The sequence below is a fragment of the Acomys minous genome (genome assembly GCF_964271855.1).
Source record: "Acomys minous genome assembly, chromosome: 15".
NCBI lineage: Eukaryota > Metazoa > Chordata > Mammalia > Rodentia > Muridae > Acomys > Acomys minous.
The window spans coordinates 97,742,527-97,758,685 of record NC_140497.1 but is presented as its reverse complement, the minus strand read 5'-3'; the positions used below and the strand labels follow the sequence as shown (position 1 = coordinate 97,758,685).

The 16,159-nt window shown below is 40.1% G+C and overlaps 1 protein-coding gene across 4 annotated transcripts in view; it reads left to right on the top strand.

Annotated features, from left to right (window-relative positions):
* Positions 1-12,731, top strand: part of PSME4 (proteasome activator subunit 4) — a 108,835-nt gene extending 96,104 nt beyond the window's left edge. For all 4 annotated transcript variants that reach the window (XM_084760719.1, XM_084760720.1, XM_084760721.1 and 1 more), the window contains 5 exons: positions 592-747; positions 5,283-5,445; positions 8,285-8,418; positions 9,838-9,976; positions 11,274-12,731. In XM_084760719.1, the coding sequence (XP_084616845.1) occupies positions 592-747; positions 5,283-5,445; positions 8,285-8,418; positions 9,838-9,972 (588 nt within the window). In that variant the 3' untranslated portion in view covers positions 9,973-9,976; positions 11,274-12,731. The remainder of the gene's footprint in view (positions 1-591; positions 748-5,282; positions 5,446-8,284; positions 8,419-9,837; positions 9,977-11,273) is intronic.
* Positions 12,732-16,159: the final 3,428 nt, after the last annotated feature.

Sequence of the window (16,159 nt, the reverse complement as noted above, 5' to 3'; positions counted from 1 at the left end):
ACACCACTCCTCTCAGCAAATGTTGAGAAATAGATCTGGTTCTTAACTAGAAACTTCAACCCTACTGACTAGTGTTCATGATACTGGAATGTATTCTGCATGCTACCAGAGGAAAAAAGTAATTATCAATATAACCCAACTACAAACCCTGAAACATGTAATGTTGACTTGCTTTCAAGATACACTGGGTGTAACAGTGGCACGAATTTTTGATGGCATATAAGTCCCACTCCTGAGATGGAATCCATACCTGACACTAGTAGTTTATACTTTTTGTTTGTTTCTCAAGCCCTACCTACTACTATTGAAAGTAAAATAAAGTAATATGTGGTAGTTGGAGGAGTCAGTTGTCTTAATTATGAATACTTCTCTCCCCTGAGAGTATTTTGAGTTCTATCAGTTTCTTACATTCCCAGTACTGAACATACAGACATTCTGAAAAACTGCTTTGGCAACTTGAGTATGCTTCTCTATGCTTAATTGCAACTATACTTTGAAAGTAGAATCAAATTCAAATATTGTTATTACTTATATGTAATGTCATTGTCATTTTCTTGTCAGTTCTATTATATACTCATTTCTTATTCACAGACAGCAAGAAGCAGTTCTTGGCATGCAAGATATTCAGTGCTGACCTACCTCCAGACCATGGTATTTTACAACCTCTTTATTTTCCTGAACAATGAAGATGCAGTTAAAGACATCAGGTGGCTGATTATATGCCTTTTGGAGGATGAACAGTTAGAGGTAAAATTTCAAATTAAAACAAATGGGAATTTAGTTAACTTTAAAAATATATGGTTATGCTGCGCATGGTGGTGCATGCCTTTAATCCCAGCACTTAGAGGCAGGTGGATCACTGTGAGTTTGAAACCAGCCTAGTCTACAAAGTGAGTCCAGGTCAGGCAAGGCTACACAGAGAAACCCTGTCTCAAAAAGCAAAAAGAGCTTATTAGAACATGATTATATTCTCTTCCATAGCTCATAAATAAACATAACTATGTGGGGGGGGGCGGGGCTGAGAAGATAACCCAGTGGGATAAGTCCATTTACTGGGCAAGCATGAAGGCCTGAGTTCAAATCCTTAGCACCCTCATAGTAAGCCAGGCACGAAGTCACATACACCTGAAATCTCAGGGTAGAAACAGGAAGATCACTGGGATGTGATGGTCATCAGCCTGCTCCCAGGTTCAGTAAGAGACTCAACAGAGCCAGGTGTGGTGGCACATGCCTGTAATCCTAGCACTTTGGGAAACAGAGGCAGGCTGATCTCTAAGTTTGAGGCCAGCCAGGTGTACAAAGCAAGTCCAGGACAGTCAAAGCTATACAGAGAAACCCTGCCTCAAAAGACAAAAGAAAAAGAAACAGACCCAAAGGAGTGATAGAGCAAGAAACCTGACCTTATCCAGTACCCTCCATATTATAAGCACTCATGTGTCTCTGTTTCTGTCTGTCTGTCTGTCACTCTCCCCCCACCCCCACACACACACGCACGCACGCACGCACGCACGCACGCACACACGCACACACGCACACACACACACACACACAGAGAGTAAGAGTAAATTTAGAACATGTAATAAATAGATCGTGGCATTAAACTGTCATATTTTGGTGGTAGCCTCAAATGTCTTGAAGTAAAAATGAAGAAACAGCACATACCTGTAATCACAGTTCTGCAGTTAAGAGGACCCAGGTTCAGTTCTCAGCATCCACATAGCAGCTCAGAATGGCAACGACAGGCCCAGGAGATCTGACACTATCCTGTGACCTCTGCAGGCACTGTGTGCATATGGTGTACTTACATACATGCAGGCAAAACACTCATACACATAAAATAAAACTTCCTTTAAAAAAAGTAGGCTGGGCGTGGTGGCGCACGCCTTTCATCCCAGCACTCGGGAGGCAGAGGCAGGCAGATCGCTGTGAGTTCGAGGCCAGCCTGGTCTACAAGGCGAGTCCAGGACAGCCAAGGCTACACAGAGTAACCCTGTCTCAAAAAAAACCAAAAAAAAGTTAGTAAATATGATTTAAAAAATAATACACTTTAATTGTTTATTCTTAGATCAAGTGTCTGAGTAAATAGAAACACTGATCCCAGATTCTGTTCCAACCCCTAAGAAAGCTTTGAGGGAGCTTAGAGGACACACACTCATTGTCTTTTCTTTTTTTTCTTTTTTTTGTTTTTTTTTTTGGTTTTTTTTGTTTTTTGTTTGTTTGTTTGTTTTTTGAGACAGGGTTTCTCTGTGTAACCTTGGCTGTCCTGGACTTGCTTTGTAGACCAGGCTGGCCTCGAACTCACAGCGATCCACCTGCCTCTGCCTCCCGAGTGCTGGGATTAAAGGCGTGCGCCACCACACCCAGCACACACACTCATTTTCTAATTTTACTTGTGGTGAGTAGAGCTTTAGATTTCTGTTTGCTTCTAGTAAGTTGCTGACAAGAGTACTAAATGCTCCTGAGGCTATAGCTCAATTGAAAGAAATGTGCCTAGCACCATGTGACGTACACTTGTCATCCCAGCATTTGGGAAGGAGGGGGATCAGCATCTTGACAGAATATAGCAGGTGATGTTAGAATTTTATTTAACATTTGTTACTATTAATTAAAAATTGTCCTTTGGCCAGCCTGGTCTACAAAGTGAGTCTAGGACAGCCAAGGCTACACAGAGAAAGCTCTGTCTCGGGAACCATCTCCCCCCCCCCCCCAAAAATTTGTCCTTTGTCTAAACTCACCTACACAGCAGGTTTGAGGCCAGCCTTATCTACATGAAACCCTGTCTCAAAACAGCACAAAACTATGGCTCTTTTTTTTTTTTTAACATATTTAACCATTGAGGAGACTGACTATAAAGCAGATTTATTTTTATTTTCAATCTATTTTTAGTTAGTAAGCATTATCCCAAGAAAATGTGTGATCCTTAACTTACTGTCACTTAGAATTAAAGTCTTTCCAGAACTACAAATTTCAGATAATTCCAGAGAAATACAGTGCTTCGTTCCCAAAGCTTAACCTACTGGTGAGCATTCATTGATCTGCATAGTTTTTACCAAGATGTGTCTGTATGGGGCTGGGGGGGATGAGTTTGTCCAGCTGAGAGTGGAGGTTAGTAAGTGTGGCTGATCAGAGAAGCCAGGCAGAATCCATAGTGAAAACACATTGTATCACTGAGAGGGGTAAGGATAGTGGGGTGAGAAATAACTGTTTTGAAAATTCTGTTGGGGCAATTTTCCATGGAAGTTCATTCTTGTCACATGGAACTTTTAAAAATCTATCTCAGAAGGGGACTGGAGAGATGGCTCAGTGGTTTAAGAACACTGACTGCTCATCCAGACAGAGGACCTGCTTTAGTTCCAGCACCCACATGTCAGATCAGATCACACCTGTTTGTAACTCCAGTTCCAGGGGTTCCAACACTCTCACACAGACATACAGGCAAAACACCAATGCACATAAAATAAAAAATAAATAAACCATTAAATAAACGTGTGTGTGTGTGTGTGTGTGTGTGTGTGTGTGTGTGTGTGTGTGTGTGTGTGTGTACTGGTATATTTGGACTCCTGGCACTTGGGAGGTTAAGCTGGCTGGAACATGAATTGAAGGCCAGTCTAGACCTCATCTCAAAACAGAGAGAGAAGGTGAGATGAGGATGGTAAAGCACTGGAGGAAGCAGAATGCTGTCTGCCTTGCCAGAAACGGGTACTATGCCTTCTGTTCCTTGCAGTACTTACTGTCTCACTCTTCCTAAGGTACAGTTCTGTAAGTAGGACAGTGCAGGGTCTGCAGGTCATAGAGGCAATGGACAAATATGTAATCCTGTGAACAGGCAGCTTAGAACACAATGTAACATTATACACATATGTCACATTTGTTACCCTTTAATAAACCATTGTGCTTTCTCTAAGCAGAAAATGCCTGTTACTGTGACATAAGAAAATAAAACCATCATTGAAATAACATAGTAGAAAATATATAGCAGTAATAACTAATTAAATTTTATTCATGGAAAAACTTTATAATTGAGAGCTGTTTTTTCTAAAGTTTACAGATTAAAAAAGATTAGAAGTGTGGGAAGATAATAATATATTTACGATTAATAAAGTGAAATAACTTTTTTCTCACATATATGCATATACACACCTATAGATCCTAAATGTAAGCCTTAGTACTGGGAAAGAGAATGATTCTGTTGAAAGTATTGGAGTAATTTATTAGCTGCTTGTAGGAAAAATAAATTGGAACATTTCACACTTGTTATTCTTTCCCTTTTTTAAGTTAAGGAAACTGGGAAATACAGATTTGACTATTTGTAGGAATTCAAAGTAGAGATGATGTTTTAAGCCCTCAGATGACATCAAAAATCAATAAATCTCACCACAAGAATAATAGAAACTTACTAGAGAAAAATGTGATATACAAAAATCATCAAGCTTATGTAGACTAGTTGTAGTCACATAAAAATACAGACTACAAATAATGACCATAGAAATGGCAAACTAAAGACAAGACATGTTTATTTACTTTCAATATGGCTTCTCTTTATCCACAAAATAAAGTGTGTGTTTCTGCTGGCCAGTATGACCACTGTCCACATTCCAATTCTGTGTCACAGTACGTTAGCATTACTCTTTGAACAGAAGTTGATAGCCAAGGAATTGCTGAGTCTTTCAAATTGGATTATCTTAAATCAATCAAAATCCATCAAAAGTTAAATGAAATAGGAGCATTTGTCTAGATGTGGTAATGCACACCTATAATCCCAGATACTCTGAAGGATGAAGAAAGGATTGAAAGTTCCTAGACAGCCTGAGCCACACTACGTTCAAGATCAGCCTAGGCAACTTAAACCTAAAACAGAAAGGGCTGAGGGATGGAACTCACTGATAGAAACTAGCCTGACTAGCTCAGGCTAGGCAGGGTCCTTCACCTTTGGCATCCTAGTGAGACCTTGTTTCAGAATACAAAGGTATTGTATGAAGCCTTTGATCCAATGCCAGGACCACAATATATAGAAAACGGTGCAACCAAATGACAGTACAAAGAACCTCTAAGGGATATAGAGCAAAATGTTGGGGGGTTTATTTATATTTTTAACATGTTCTTATTGTTTTGTTTATTGTGAATCATGAGGAAAATTTATGTATAGTAGTTATACTTCTATATATAACCCTCATCTAGCTTTTATCCACTTTGAGGCTACAGAAATCTGGTGATACCTCTGTCATGAAAAAGACATTTCAGGCTTAGGGTCTCGGTTCTAATAGAAATGATTCTCTCTCCAGGTTAGAGAAATGGCTGCTACCACTTTAAGTGGTCTGCTACAGTGTAACTTCCTTACCATGGACAGCGCTATGCAGATTCATTTTGAGCAACTTTGCAAAACAAAACTACCGAAGAAAAGAAAACGTGATCCTGGTTCTGTGGGAGACACCATTCCTTCTGCAGGTAATGTTTCAAATCCCCATTCCTTTGAGGAATTAAGCAGCTTGCTTACACTTTGGATGTTGTTGTTTGTGTTTGAGTCTTTGCTAGATGCTGGGAATAATTGTCCCTGTTTGTTAGGATTAGCATGAAAAAAGACAGGCCCTGAAATGAAAAGGCTAAAATTATATGTACAAAAGAACCTTTCTACTACTGTGTACAGTAACTTTTTAAAAGGCAGTCCTAAGCCCCTCCCCCATAAGTGCATAAAGATACATCCATATTCGGTTATCTTGGAAGACTTAAACTATCTGTTTACAGAATTTAGGGTTTATGTATTAGTGCACTAAAGAAACAAATTGAGAAAAAAAAATTGCAGTCAACAAGGTGGCTCATTTGATAAAGACGCTTGGTATCATGCTTGGTACTTAAAGTTTAATTTCTGGACTTTGATGGAAGGCAAGACCTATTCTCACAAGTTTTCTCTGACCTCCACTTGTATACCGTGGCACTCATGTGTATGCATGTACAGATGTACACACATAAGCTTGAGTACACACACACACACACACACACACACACACACACACACACACACACTAATTTTTTAAAAATGAAAAATGGGGCCGGGCGTGGTGGCACACACCTTTAAACCGAGCACTCGGGAGGCAGAGGCAGGCAGATCACTGTGAGTTTGAGGCCAGCCTGGTCTACAAAGAGAGTCCAGGACAGGACTCTGTCTCGAAAAAACAAAACAAAACGAACAAACAAAAAAAGGAAAATGGCTCACTCGTACCTCGCGGCCTCCGAGGTGAGCAACGCAGCCACGGCCAAGATTGAGGAGCTGCTGAAACACCTGGACAGTCTGAAGGTGGAGCTGTCTCAGCTTCGGGTCACCAAGGTGACAGGCAGCGCTGCATCCAAGCTCTCCAAGATACGAGTCGTCCTCAAATCCATTGCCCGCATCCTCACTGTCATTACCAGACTCAAAAAGAAAACCTCAGGAAATTCTACAAGGGCAAGAAGTACAAGCCTTTGGACCTGGGCCTAAGAGGACTAGAGCCATGGACCGCTGGCTCACCAAGCACGAGGAGAAGCTGAAGACCAAGAAGCAGCGGAAAGAGCGCAGTCAAGGCCTAAGGTGGCAACGACAATAAAGTGCAAGACTTGAAGAAAAAAAAAAAAAAGGAAAATGGGCATGGGCTGGGAAGATGGCACTGTTAGTAAAGTGCTTGCCCTACAAGCCTGCGGCTCTGAGTTTGCTTCCCAGTGCCTACATTAAAAGCCAGGTGCAGATCCCAGTGAAAGACCCTGATTCTACAAGACTCTAGGGATGGCATAGTGGTTAAGTGTGCTTACTGTTAAGAGACCCACGTTTGGTTTCTAACATACACATCCAGATCTCACAGCTGCTTGTAACTTTAGCTCCACAGAATTCAACACCCTCTCTGGCTTCTTTGGGTACTTACATGCATATACATATATACAAGCACAGAAATTGAAATATTAAGAATACATATATATTTTTAAAAAAAACAATAAAAGGCTCCTGAGGAAAAACACCTGAGATTGACTTCCGTTGTCTACATTTATATATGCACACGTGTATGCAACAGAAATACATACACACAAAAGAGAAAAAAATTTAGGGAACCAGAGGTACCCTATCTACAGAGGGGAATTTTTAATAATCATGTGTGCCTCTATGAGGGAGATCACTTCCAAGAAATGTATTACCAAGTAAAATTTTATTTTGCATACTTCTGTGTACTCTGAATGCAGTAAAATGGCTATGATACCAGTAGGAACCAGCAGTGTGTGTGTGAGCCACAGGACCACAGACATTTGACTATAAGCCCAAAGAAAGTAAAGTGATGTAAAATAAAATAGTAAATATGAGTTTTGCTGAATTTGTACAAAGTTCCTAGAATATGAAGTTCCTATACATTAGAGCCGTAGTTATAATGTTTTAATACCAAGTATTAAGTATTCATGTTAAGTATCAATACAAAGTGCCAGTAAATTATCAACTTTTTAGTTTTCTTTGCTAATAAAGTGTTTTGTCTTTATTATACCAAATGGCATTGCTTACATTTTTTACTACTTCAGAATCTCATTTCCTTACCTTCTCCTCCTGTTCATGGACACACCTAGACTAGATTTATAAAAGAACGCATATCACTGCTTTATGAAGAAACTGAGGGGAACTAGAAACGTGGCTCTGTGTAATACACTCTTAGCTAGTGTGCACCATGACCTGAGCTCAGAGGACATGGGAGCTGAGGTTTCCATGTGGCAGTGATAGTGAGGATGGTGCTCACCTCCTGTGAGGCCTCGGGTGTGATCAGCCCCAGCACACAGGCAGGGAAGAGGGCCAGAGTGAGAAAGGAAACAGGGAACATGGGTATTTGAAAACACTTGGGCTTACTTCACTAGGAAGGAACAGACCCTGTAAGGTAGACATCTGTTGAAGTTCTGTTTTAAGAAATGTACTTGTCATGCATGGTGGTGTGTCATGCATTTTGTGTGGGTACAGTGACATAGAGAAAATATTACCTAATCTGGGAGTTTGTTTTAGCATCAAGGATTGTACTTAGACTATAAATGAACGGATTAGGAAAGTTGGATATGTTGTTGGTTTTAATAATATGACCCATTCCTGGCTAGGAAAAATTATACTGTCTCTGAGGGACCACTATAGAATGTCTTTAAATTTTCATAGTTTCTAGTTCAGCCCCAGAAATCATGCTTTTCATGTATGCATTTGTAAATGTATATTAAATGGGGAAATGTGCATACTGAAAGCACATCTAGCAAGAGTGAAAACTGATTTCACTATAAAGAATGGTTGTTTTTATTGCAGAGTTAGTCAAACGTCATGCTGGTGTGCTTGGACTTGGTGCGTGCGTTCTTTCCAGCCCTTACGATGTTCCCACCTGGATGCCTCAGCTTCTTATGAATCTCAGTGCACATTTGAATGATCCTCAGCCTATTGAGGTATGCTCTGTGTGGTCTAGAGAATGATCCACAATAGCCATATTTCCAGTTTTGTATGAGTGAGTTTGAGTACACAACAAGCCAAAGTGAAAGAATAAATAGCAAGTAGCAGGCAGATATCAGATAGACAACAAAATACTGTCAAATTGGAGGCTAAGCACATCTAGCAGAACTCAACTGGTGAAGCCTGTTTAAGGCAGCTGGCTGGTGTTCCCAATAAAGAGACTCTCAGGCAGAGTGGAGTATGCCCTCTGGTGAGGCTTCTAAGTAAAAGAACAAATAACAGATAGAGATGACACCATCAGGTGTTTATAACAGTGTGACGTTGCTGGGGAAGATGAGACAGTAGCTAGAGTTCACAGTGGAGCTGACCTTCCCATGCCCGTTTCCCCACTGAAGCTGCTCGTACGTGGCATGAACAGTAGCAGCTTCGATAGAAATGGTTTGCCTTCCAGCTGTCCTTGGTTTTACTCTTGAGCTGAACTGTTGTTCTCTCCTTCTGCCTTAGTTAAAGAAGCTAAACCAATCCCAGACAGAGACCCTTAGAGGACAGAACATACACATGCTTGGAGCCAATTCTACTGCAAATCCAGGTTCTTAGTGAGAGCACATGACAATTTATCAAAATAATATACATCCTAAAGTATATCATTCTTCCTTGTTAGTTTATTTATATCACTTGACAAATACTTTCCTGCATGCCTTTAATCCTAACACTTAGGAGGCAGACGCAAGTAGATCTCTGAGTTTGACTTGCAGCCAACACTACACAGAGAAAACCTTTCTCAAAAACCTAAATTAAAAAATTTGGATATCTCCTGCCTCAAGCCGGGTAGTGGTGGCACAAGGCAGCCTTGACAGCCAAGGATACACAGAGAAACCCTGTCTCAAAAAACAAAACAAAACAAAAAGATAAAGGATAAAAAAAACTCCTGCCTCTAATAGGGCCAAGTTTACTCTGTATGTATAAAACTTTGTAGTTTCTGTTCTTTCAAGCCCACCATAAAGAGTACTGTCAGCACTGCTTAGAAAGTTAGGTTCCTTGTTACTGTTATTCTGGTATTTTGTATCTGGAAACTCCTATAACTGAGGGCTAATGTTAAACTAGAAATAATGATTGTATTTACCTAGTAGTAAGTACCCATGCTCCAAAGCTAAACGTCGCCTCTGTTATTGTATAGAAATATGTATTGAGCCAGTCTAGCAATGCAGCAATACATTCCAGCGGTTTGTCCTGAAGTGAAGCTGGTAATTTTACAGAATACTAGTGGTTTGACGACAGAGAATTGACTTGGTTTTCTAACATTGTAGCATTTGCAGTATGTGAGCACTGAGGTCTAGGTGGGTGCCAACATAGCTGAGAATAATCCATATTTAACTCTGGTTGTTGAGGTTAAAATGTACATGGGTTGATTACAGATGACTGTAAAGAAGACCTTATCCAATTTCCGAAGGACACACCATGACAACTGGCAAGAACACAAGCAGCAGTTCACGGATGACCAGCTGCTTGTGCTCACTGACCTCCTTGTGTCACCATGCTATTACGCTTAGAGGGGTGAGTTACATGTGACGTTCCCAGCAAGTGTTAGCCCTCTGGTGCCTGAGAAAATATTTACAAGATTTTAAAGTTAGCTGACATTAGCTGGGCAGTGGTAGTACACGCCTTTGATCCCAGCACCTGGGAGGCAGAGGCAGGCGGATCTCTGAGTTCAAGGCCAACCTGGTCTACTAAGTGGGTTCCAGAATAGCCAGGAATACAGAGATAAACCCTGTCTTGAAAAAAAAAAAAAACAAAGCCAACAAAGAAAAATTTGCTGACATTTTAGATGTAACTGCTTAGACAAAGTATAGAGAGTTGTTTATTGACTTTTTGAGCTAACTGTGTAGACGAAGCTAGTCTTGCATTTGGAGTAATTCCCTTGCCTTAACCTCATGAGTACTGCGATTGTAGCTGTCTGTCAGCACACCTGACTGTTTCTAAACATAGCTTTGGAGGTTGGGGTTGTATAGTTCAGAGGCAAAGCCCAAATTTACCAAAGATGAGACTCTTCATTCACTTGTAAATATGGATTTTGCTGTGATCAGTAGAAATAACTCTCATGGAATTTATGATTTTGTTTCCATTTTTACGCAGGCAGTTTATGTGCCAGCTTTGGGACAGTTAGAAAACTTATTTAAGTTGCATTAGTAGCCTGGGATAGTCAGGTGCAAGAAAAGAAATCATAGTTAAAATTGCTTCCTGAGTGTGATATTTGGGATTGTACTGGGAGCTCTGGGTTCTGCAGTTATGAGAATACTTCATCTGGATTTTTTAATGTGTATTGGGCATGTGGCTTGTATGTATGTATGTATGTATGTATGTATGTATGTATGTATGTGCACATATGTGCATACCATGTCTGTGGAGGCCAGAAGAGGGAACTGAGTTACAGATGGTTGTAGCCTCCATGTGCATGCTGGGAACAGAAGCAAATGCTCTTAACTGCTAAGCCATCTCTCTATCGCATCATCTGGATTTCTGTTTTGTTTGTTTGTTTTTTTATTGTTAGACATTCTTTCTATATAGCCCTGGCTCTCCTAGAATTCACCGTTGAATAGGAGGCCTCAAACTCACAGAGCTCTCCTGCCCCTGCCCTTCCTCTTTTACAAATGCCGATATTAAAGGTATTTCCCACCATGCACAACTCATCTAAATTTATATAAATGCTTATTACTCTTCTATAAAGAGGGAGGGCCAGGAAATCTTTGTATAAGCAAGGGTAGGGAGAATAAAGAAAATCTATTTGGTGGGATTTTAGAACTGTCTTGTTACCTAACACACTTTTTTTTTCTTCTTCTTCTTCTTAATGCAGATGACTAGTCCTCATTTTGGGCTCATTTCATCAAAAATTCCAGTTCCTCAGGTACCATCTGTGGTGACTCTTTGCAGGTTTCACGACGCAGCCTCTGATGAGCTTTCATCATTGTGGCGACTTCTGTATTTGGCCTCATTAATCCTCGTTCACAGGTTCTCAGCTACCATTCGATTTCTAACTTGCCCTGAAGTGGTCCCAGAATACTGATCACTATTTCTTTGAGGCATATGAAAAAGTCACAAAGTCTCAGACTAGAAATAACCTAGTATGATCATGGCATCATGACCAAACAAAATAATTTACTTGCAACAGAGACTACTCATCAGTAATGTAGGTCCTCTCATTTCATTCATCTCAAATTATTTTGAATTCTTCCCCAAAGGTTGTTGGGTTTAGTGATAGTAGGGCCATGGGCCATGAATCTGAAGTCTTGACAGCCTTGTGTCTGGAGAGCCATGAAGAGAAAAGGATCAAAGTGAGCAAGTCTTGGAATTAACCTATGACCTGACAGATTGTTCAACCACATTGCAGAAGTCTGTGTTTGTGTCACTACAAACTAGAGTTTTTGGTGCTGAGTAAGAGCCAATTGCTGAAAACCTGGGGGTTTGGTGAATAAATTTTAGACTGATTTGTATGTGTATACAATGTGTGATTTTAAAAATAAAAAACAACATCAATAAATACCCTGGCTGATTGCTTTTTACCCTATAGTCTTCACAAATACTGTTTTGCACCCTACCTTGAAATACATTATACTTCATACGAATGGAAGATTGCCACGGTCGTGGAAATTTTCTTTTAATCTCCGCCACCCCTTCTCCTCTGCCTGCCTGCCTGCAGAATCATTAAGATTAATAAAACTTGATATTTGACTTGTTTAGTATGCTATATAGATGTACAAGATTGTATGGATTGTAGAGATAACATTAGCAAGACTTTGTACAGAGGCAGCCATTGTGTGACTGGTTGCAGAGACTCACACAGCTTTTTACTATAGCAACTTGGGGATCTTGTACCTACAGAATGCCATTTTGGGGTGTATGTTTTTAAAATTATTTTCTTTATCCTCTCATGTTACAAAAGCTGAAATGTGGGACTTTTAAAATTTTCATTTATCATTATCTGGATTTTTTATGTATCTTTTTGTGTGCATCTTTAAATGATAATGTTTGCCTATCACAACTTTATAGAGTGCAAGGTATCTTCTAGTTGGAATAATTCACAAGTTGATGAATTAACATCTTATTCCACACCCTTTACAATCATCCTTAAAGGAACACTACAGTCTATTTTTAGTATCCACATGCTGAGTGTTCCTGTCTAAGCACAGCAGTGCTCTTGGTACAGTATTGAAATGTCAGCATACACAGGCATAATCCCTGTATAGAGGAGTGCTTAATTGACTATTTCAATTGTGTAACTAGTTTAAAAAACAATAAAATGGATTGTTTTTAATACCTGACTTTTTTCTTCATTAAGAGAAGACATTTCAATAAGCAGCAACTTTTGTGGATTCTTTTTGCCTTCTTAGGTTTAGATTTGTGATTTTCCTCCCTTTGGCCAGAATGAAGTGCCTAACTGTATTCTGCTGAGTGCAGTAACCATGCTCATTAGGCATGTTATGAGTGCTTGACAGCCACATATGGCTAGTACTTACCACATTTAATAGGACAGAGGAACTTCTCTGTTATCGCAAAAAGTTATGTTAAAAAACAAAAAAAGCCAGGTGGTGGCAGCACACACCTTTAATCCCAGCACTCAGGAGGCAGAAGCAGGTGGGTCTCTGTGAATTCGAGGCCAGCCTGGTCTACAGAGTGAGTTCCAGGACAGCCAAGGCTACACAGAGAAACCCTGTCTCCCTGTCTCCATGTTGTGGGGTGGAGGGTAGAATTCTGTTAGCACAAACCTGCATGGTTGATTCTTTAAGACCACCATTTGCATAGTAACTGCAATGCCCATTTCAGCCTTTTCTTTTCTTTTTTTCTTTTTCTTTATCTTATCTATCTAGATCTATCTATCTATCAGGTTTTTTTATGGAAAATTGAGAACTCCCAAGAGAGGAATGCTGCACTTTAGCCTTTTCTAACTAAACTACATAAAACTATGCTTTAGCAACAGTTCCTAAAGTGGGAACTTTTTTTTTTTAATTGCAAAGTATTTGGTAATCAGTATGTTCCTTAGTTAAAATTCTCTGGATGGGATTCAGGCTTCACCAACATCTTTTTTTTTAAAGTGACAGGGTGGCACGCACCAGTAACCAAAGTATTCTGGATCCTAAGCCAAAAGACTACAGAGTACGACTCTAAAATCTAAAAACAAAAACAACTCCTTATTTTCCCAGTCTATCAGTGGTTAAGAATCCCAGATGAGAACAAGATCTAGCTTCTACTCTAGACCTAAAAGCAGTGAGTGCTCAGCATGCTCCCTGGGTAACTCCAACACCAAGTCTGCTGCCTATTAGCTTGACATTTCCCCAAGATTATACTGTGAATTTTGAAGTTAAATGTTCTACCATTGCATGATTAATTTTCTACTAGTGGTCCCAACTTTGAAAGCTCTTAGAGTATGTGGTACATTAACAAGGATGGAGATAGAGAAACAAGAACCGTTGTCCACAAGGCAAGATGAACATGAGACAAACTACTAGAAAGCACTGATTAGACTTCAAAGAGCATGGTTTCTGTGAGCTTTGATGAGTAAGGAAAGGAGTAACATGAGTTTGTAAGGTTCGATCTTTAGGTTCTGAATGGATCCTTTGAAAAAGAAAGACTGCATATCATATTTAGGAGGACATTTTCTTCACCATTAATGTTGAGGGCCTGCCTAGTACAACAGAAACCCCTGAGTCAGCCCCTAGCACTGGGGGGAGGGGGTAAATGCTTTTGTGGGTTTTTGTGGTGGCTTTGAGGATTGCCCCATTATTGAATATTAAAGTAGTTTTCCATTCTCTATACTTAAGAATACACCATAGTGCCTGTTTTTACACTTATACACTTTAAGACTTTTCTCATGGGGTTGGAGACATGGCTCAACAGTTAAGAGCACTGACTGCTCTTTCAAAGGGCCCGGGGTTCAATTCCCAGCACCCACATGGCAGCTCACAACTGTCTGTAACTCCAAGATCTGACACTCTCATACAGACATACTCATACAGACATACACACAGGCAAAACACCAATGCACATACAATAAAAATACTTTTTTTTAAAAAAAGACTTCTTATATTGGAGCATTCAAAGAATAAGCTGTTTATGTCAGGAGCACCTGATTATGGTTGTTTCCCATCAGGCACAATGAATGTGACCATTTTATTCACAGTGATGTGCTCTTTGCCAACATGGACGTTAGTTTGCATGTCACAAGTTTTGTGCTGCAGTGCAAGTTTATTGCAGATTGATAGCCTGCTCACATGTTAGCCTGGTCATAACTGTTTACAGATTTGTGCCTTTTACATGGTTAGTATGCCAGTCTTCTTGTCTAGTTTATCAACCTTGCTCCTATATTTTGTGATCATCATCATTTGAGACAGGGTTTCTCTGTGAGGCCCTGCCTGTCCTGGAACTCACTCTGTAAACCAGGCTCGTGGAGACCCACCTGCCTCTGCCTCCCTGGTGTTGGGATTAAAGGTGTCTGCCACCACCCTGTGGCCTTGTGCACATTATTTATATTGCTGAGTAACCCACGTAGCTCTACAAGTCCTAACTACGTTCCTTACCTAGATCTCCAGGATCCTTTACAATGTTGGAGTTTTTGTCTTTTTCAATATGATATTGGTTTCTTTCATGTGTACTACTGATGGCAGTAGACCAACCAGAACATTTTATTACCACTTATGTCCAAACGGAAATTATGCACACAGTACCTAATTTATTTGGAGTCAGAATCTCTACTCTAGCTGCTGGTTAATCCTCAGATGTTTCTAGGGCCCAATGTTACCCTTACTGACAATATAGCTTAGAACTGGATGGACACATGTCTGGGGAGTAGAGCGTGATTTCTGTTTAACAGAATTTTTCTTGAGTATTCTTTTTTCTAAACAGAATCCTGGTATTTCACAAAGCCCAGCAGCATGTTTCTTAGAAAAAAGTGTGGAGAAAATTAAATTTCTTTGAAACGCCTTACTAGTTTGTATTTATAAAGGAAATCTTAAGAGAAAATGGAAATATTTCACCTGGATGGAATCAAAGTGTCTGATATGTAGTACCAGCCAAAAGAAGAGACATTTAAATAGTGTTCTCTGTTTCAAAATATCAGAGGAGATTAGAAAATAGAAGATCCTAATTTACAAGGCTAAAATCCTGAAGGAGTTAACAAGATGCGTTTTATGCACACAACACTTAGGAATGTATATTATTTGATGAAGCTGTCTAAAATTAAAGCCAAATTGTATTTGTTAATTTAGACATGTCGACTTCAGGAGATAAGAAGCTACAAGTCTAATATTTTATACTGGTGTTTACTAAAAATAGGCCTAGTTGGATTACATTATCGCCTTTCAAGATTTTTACACTCAACACGGTATTTAATAGCACCTGTTTTCTCTTTTTACTTTGCACCAACCCCGTACTTACTCTAAGACACATACGTGTGTTGACATTGATTTGATTAAAGTCATTATGACTAATTATTAAACTCGAAGTGACAGCCAAGGAGGCCAGCTTGAAGGCTGTGCTCAAGGCCCACGGAGGCTACCTTGTGTCCCTGCTTTTCCTGTCTTCCTTGCTGTGTCTATCAGCAGCCAGTAGCTGGCAGCCCTGGCGGGTCCCAGCGCACGCCCACGAGGCTGAGGCCAGCTCTGCTCTGCGCACTTCACAGTCCGGGCAGGGAGGGTGCCAGCAGGCGGGGCAGCCACGGTCGGAGGGAGGGGCGGGCGCCGGGTTCAG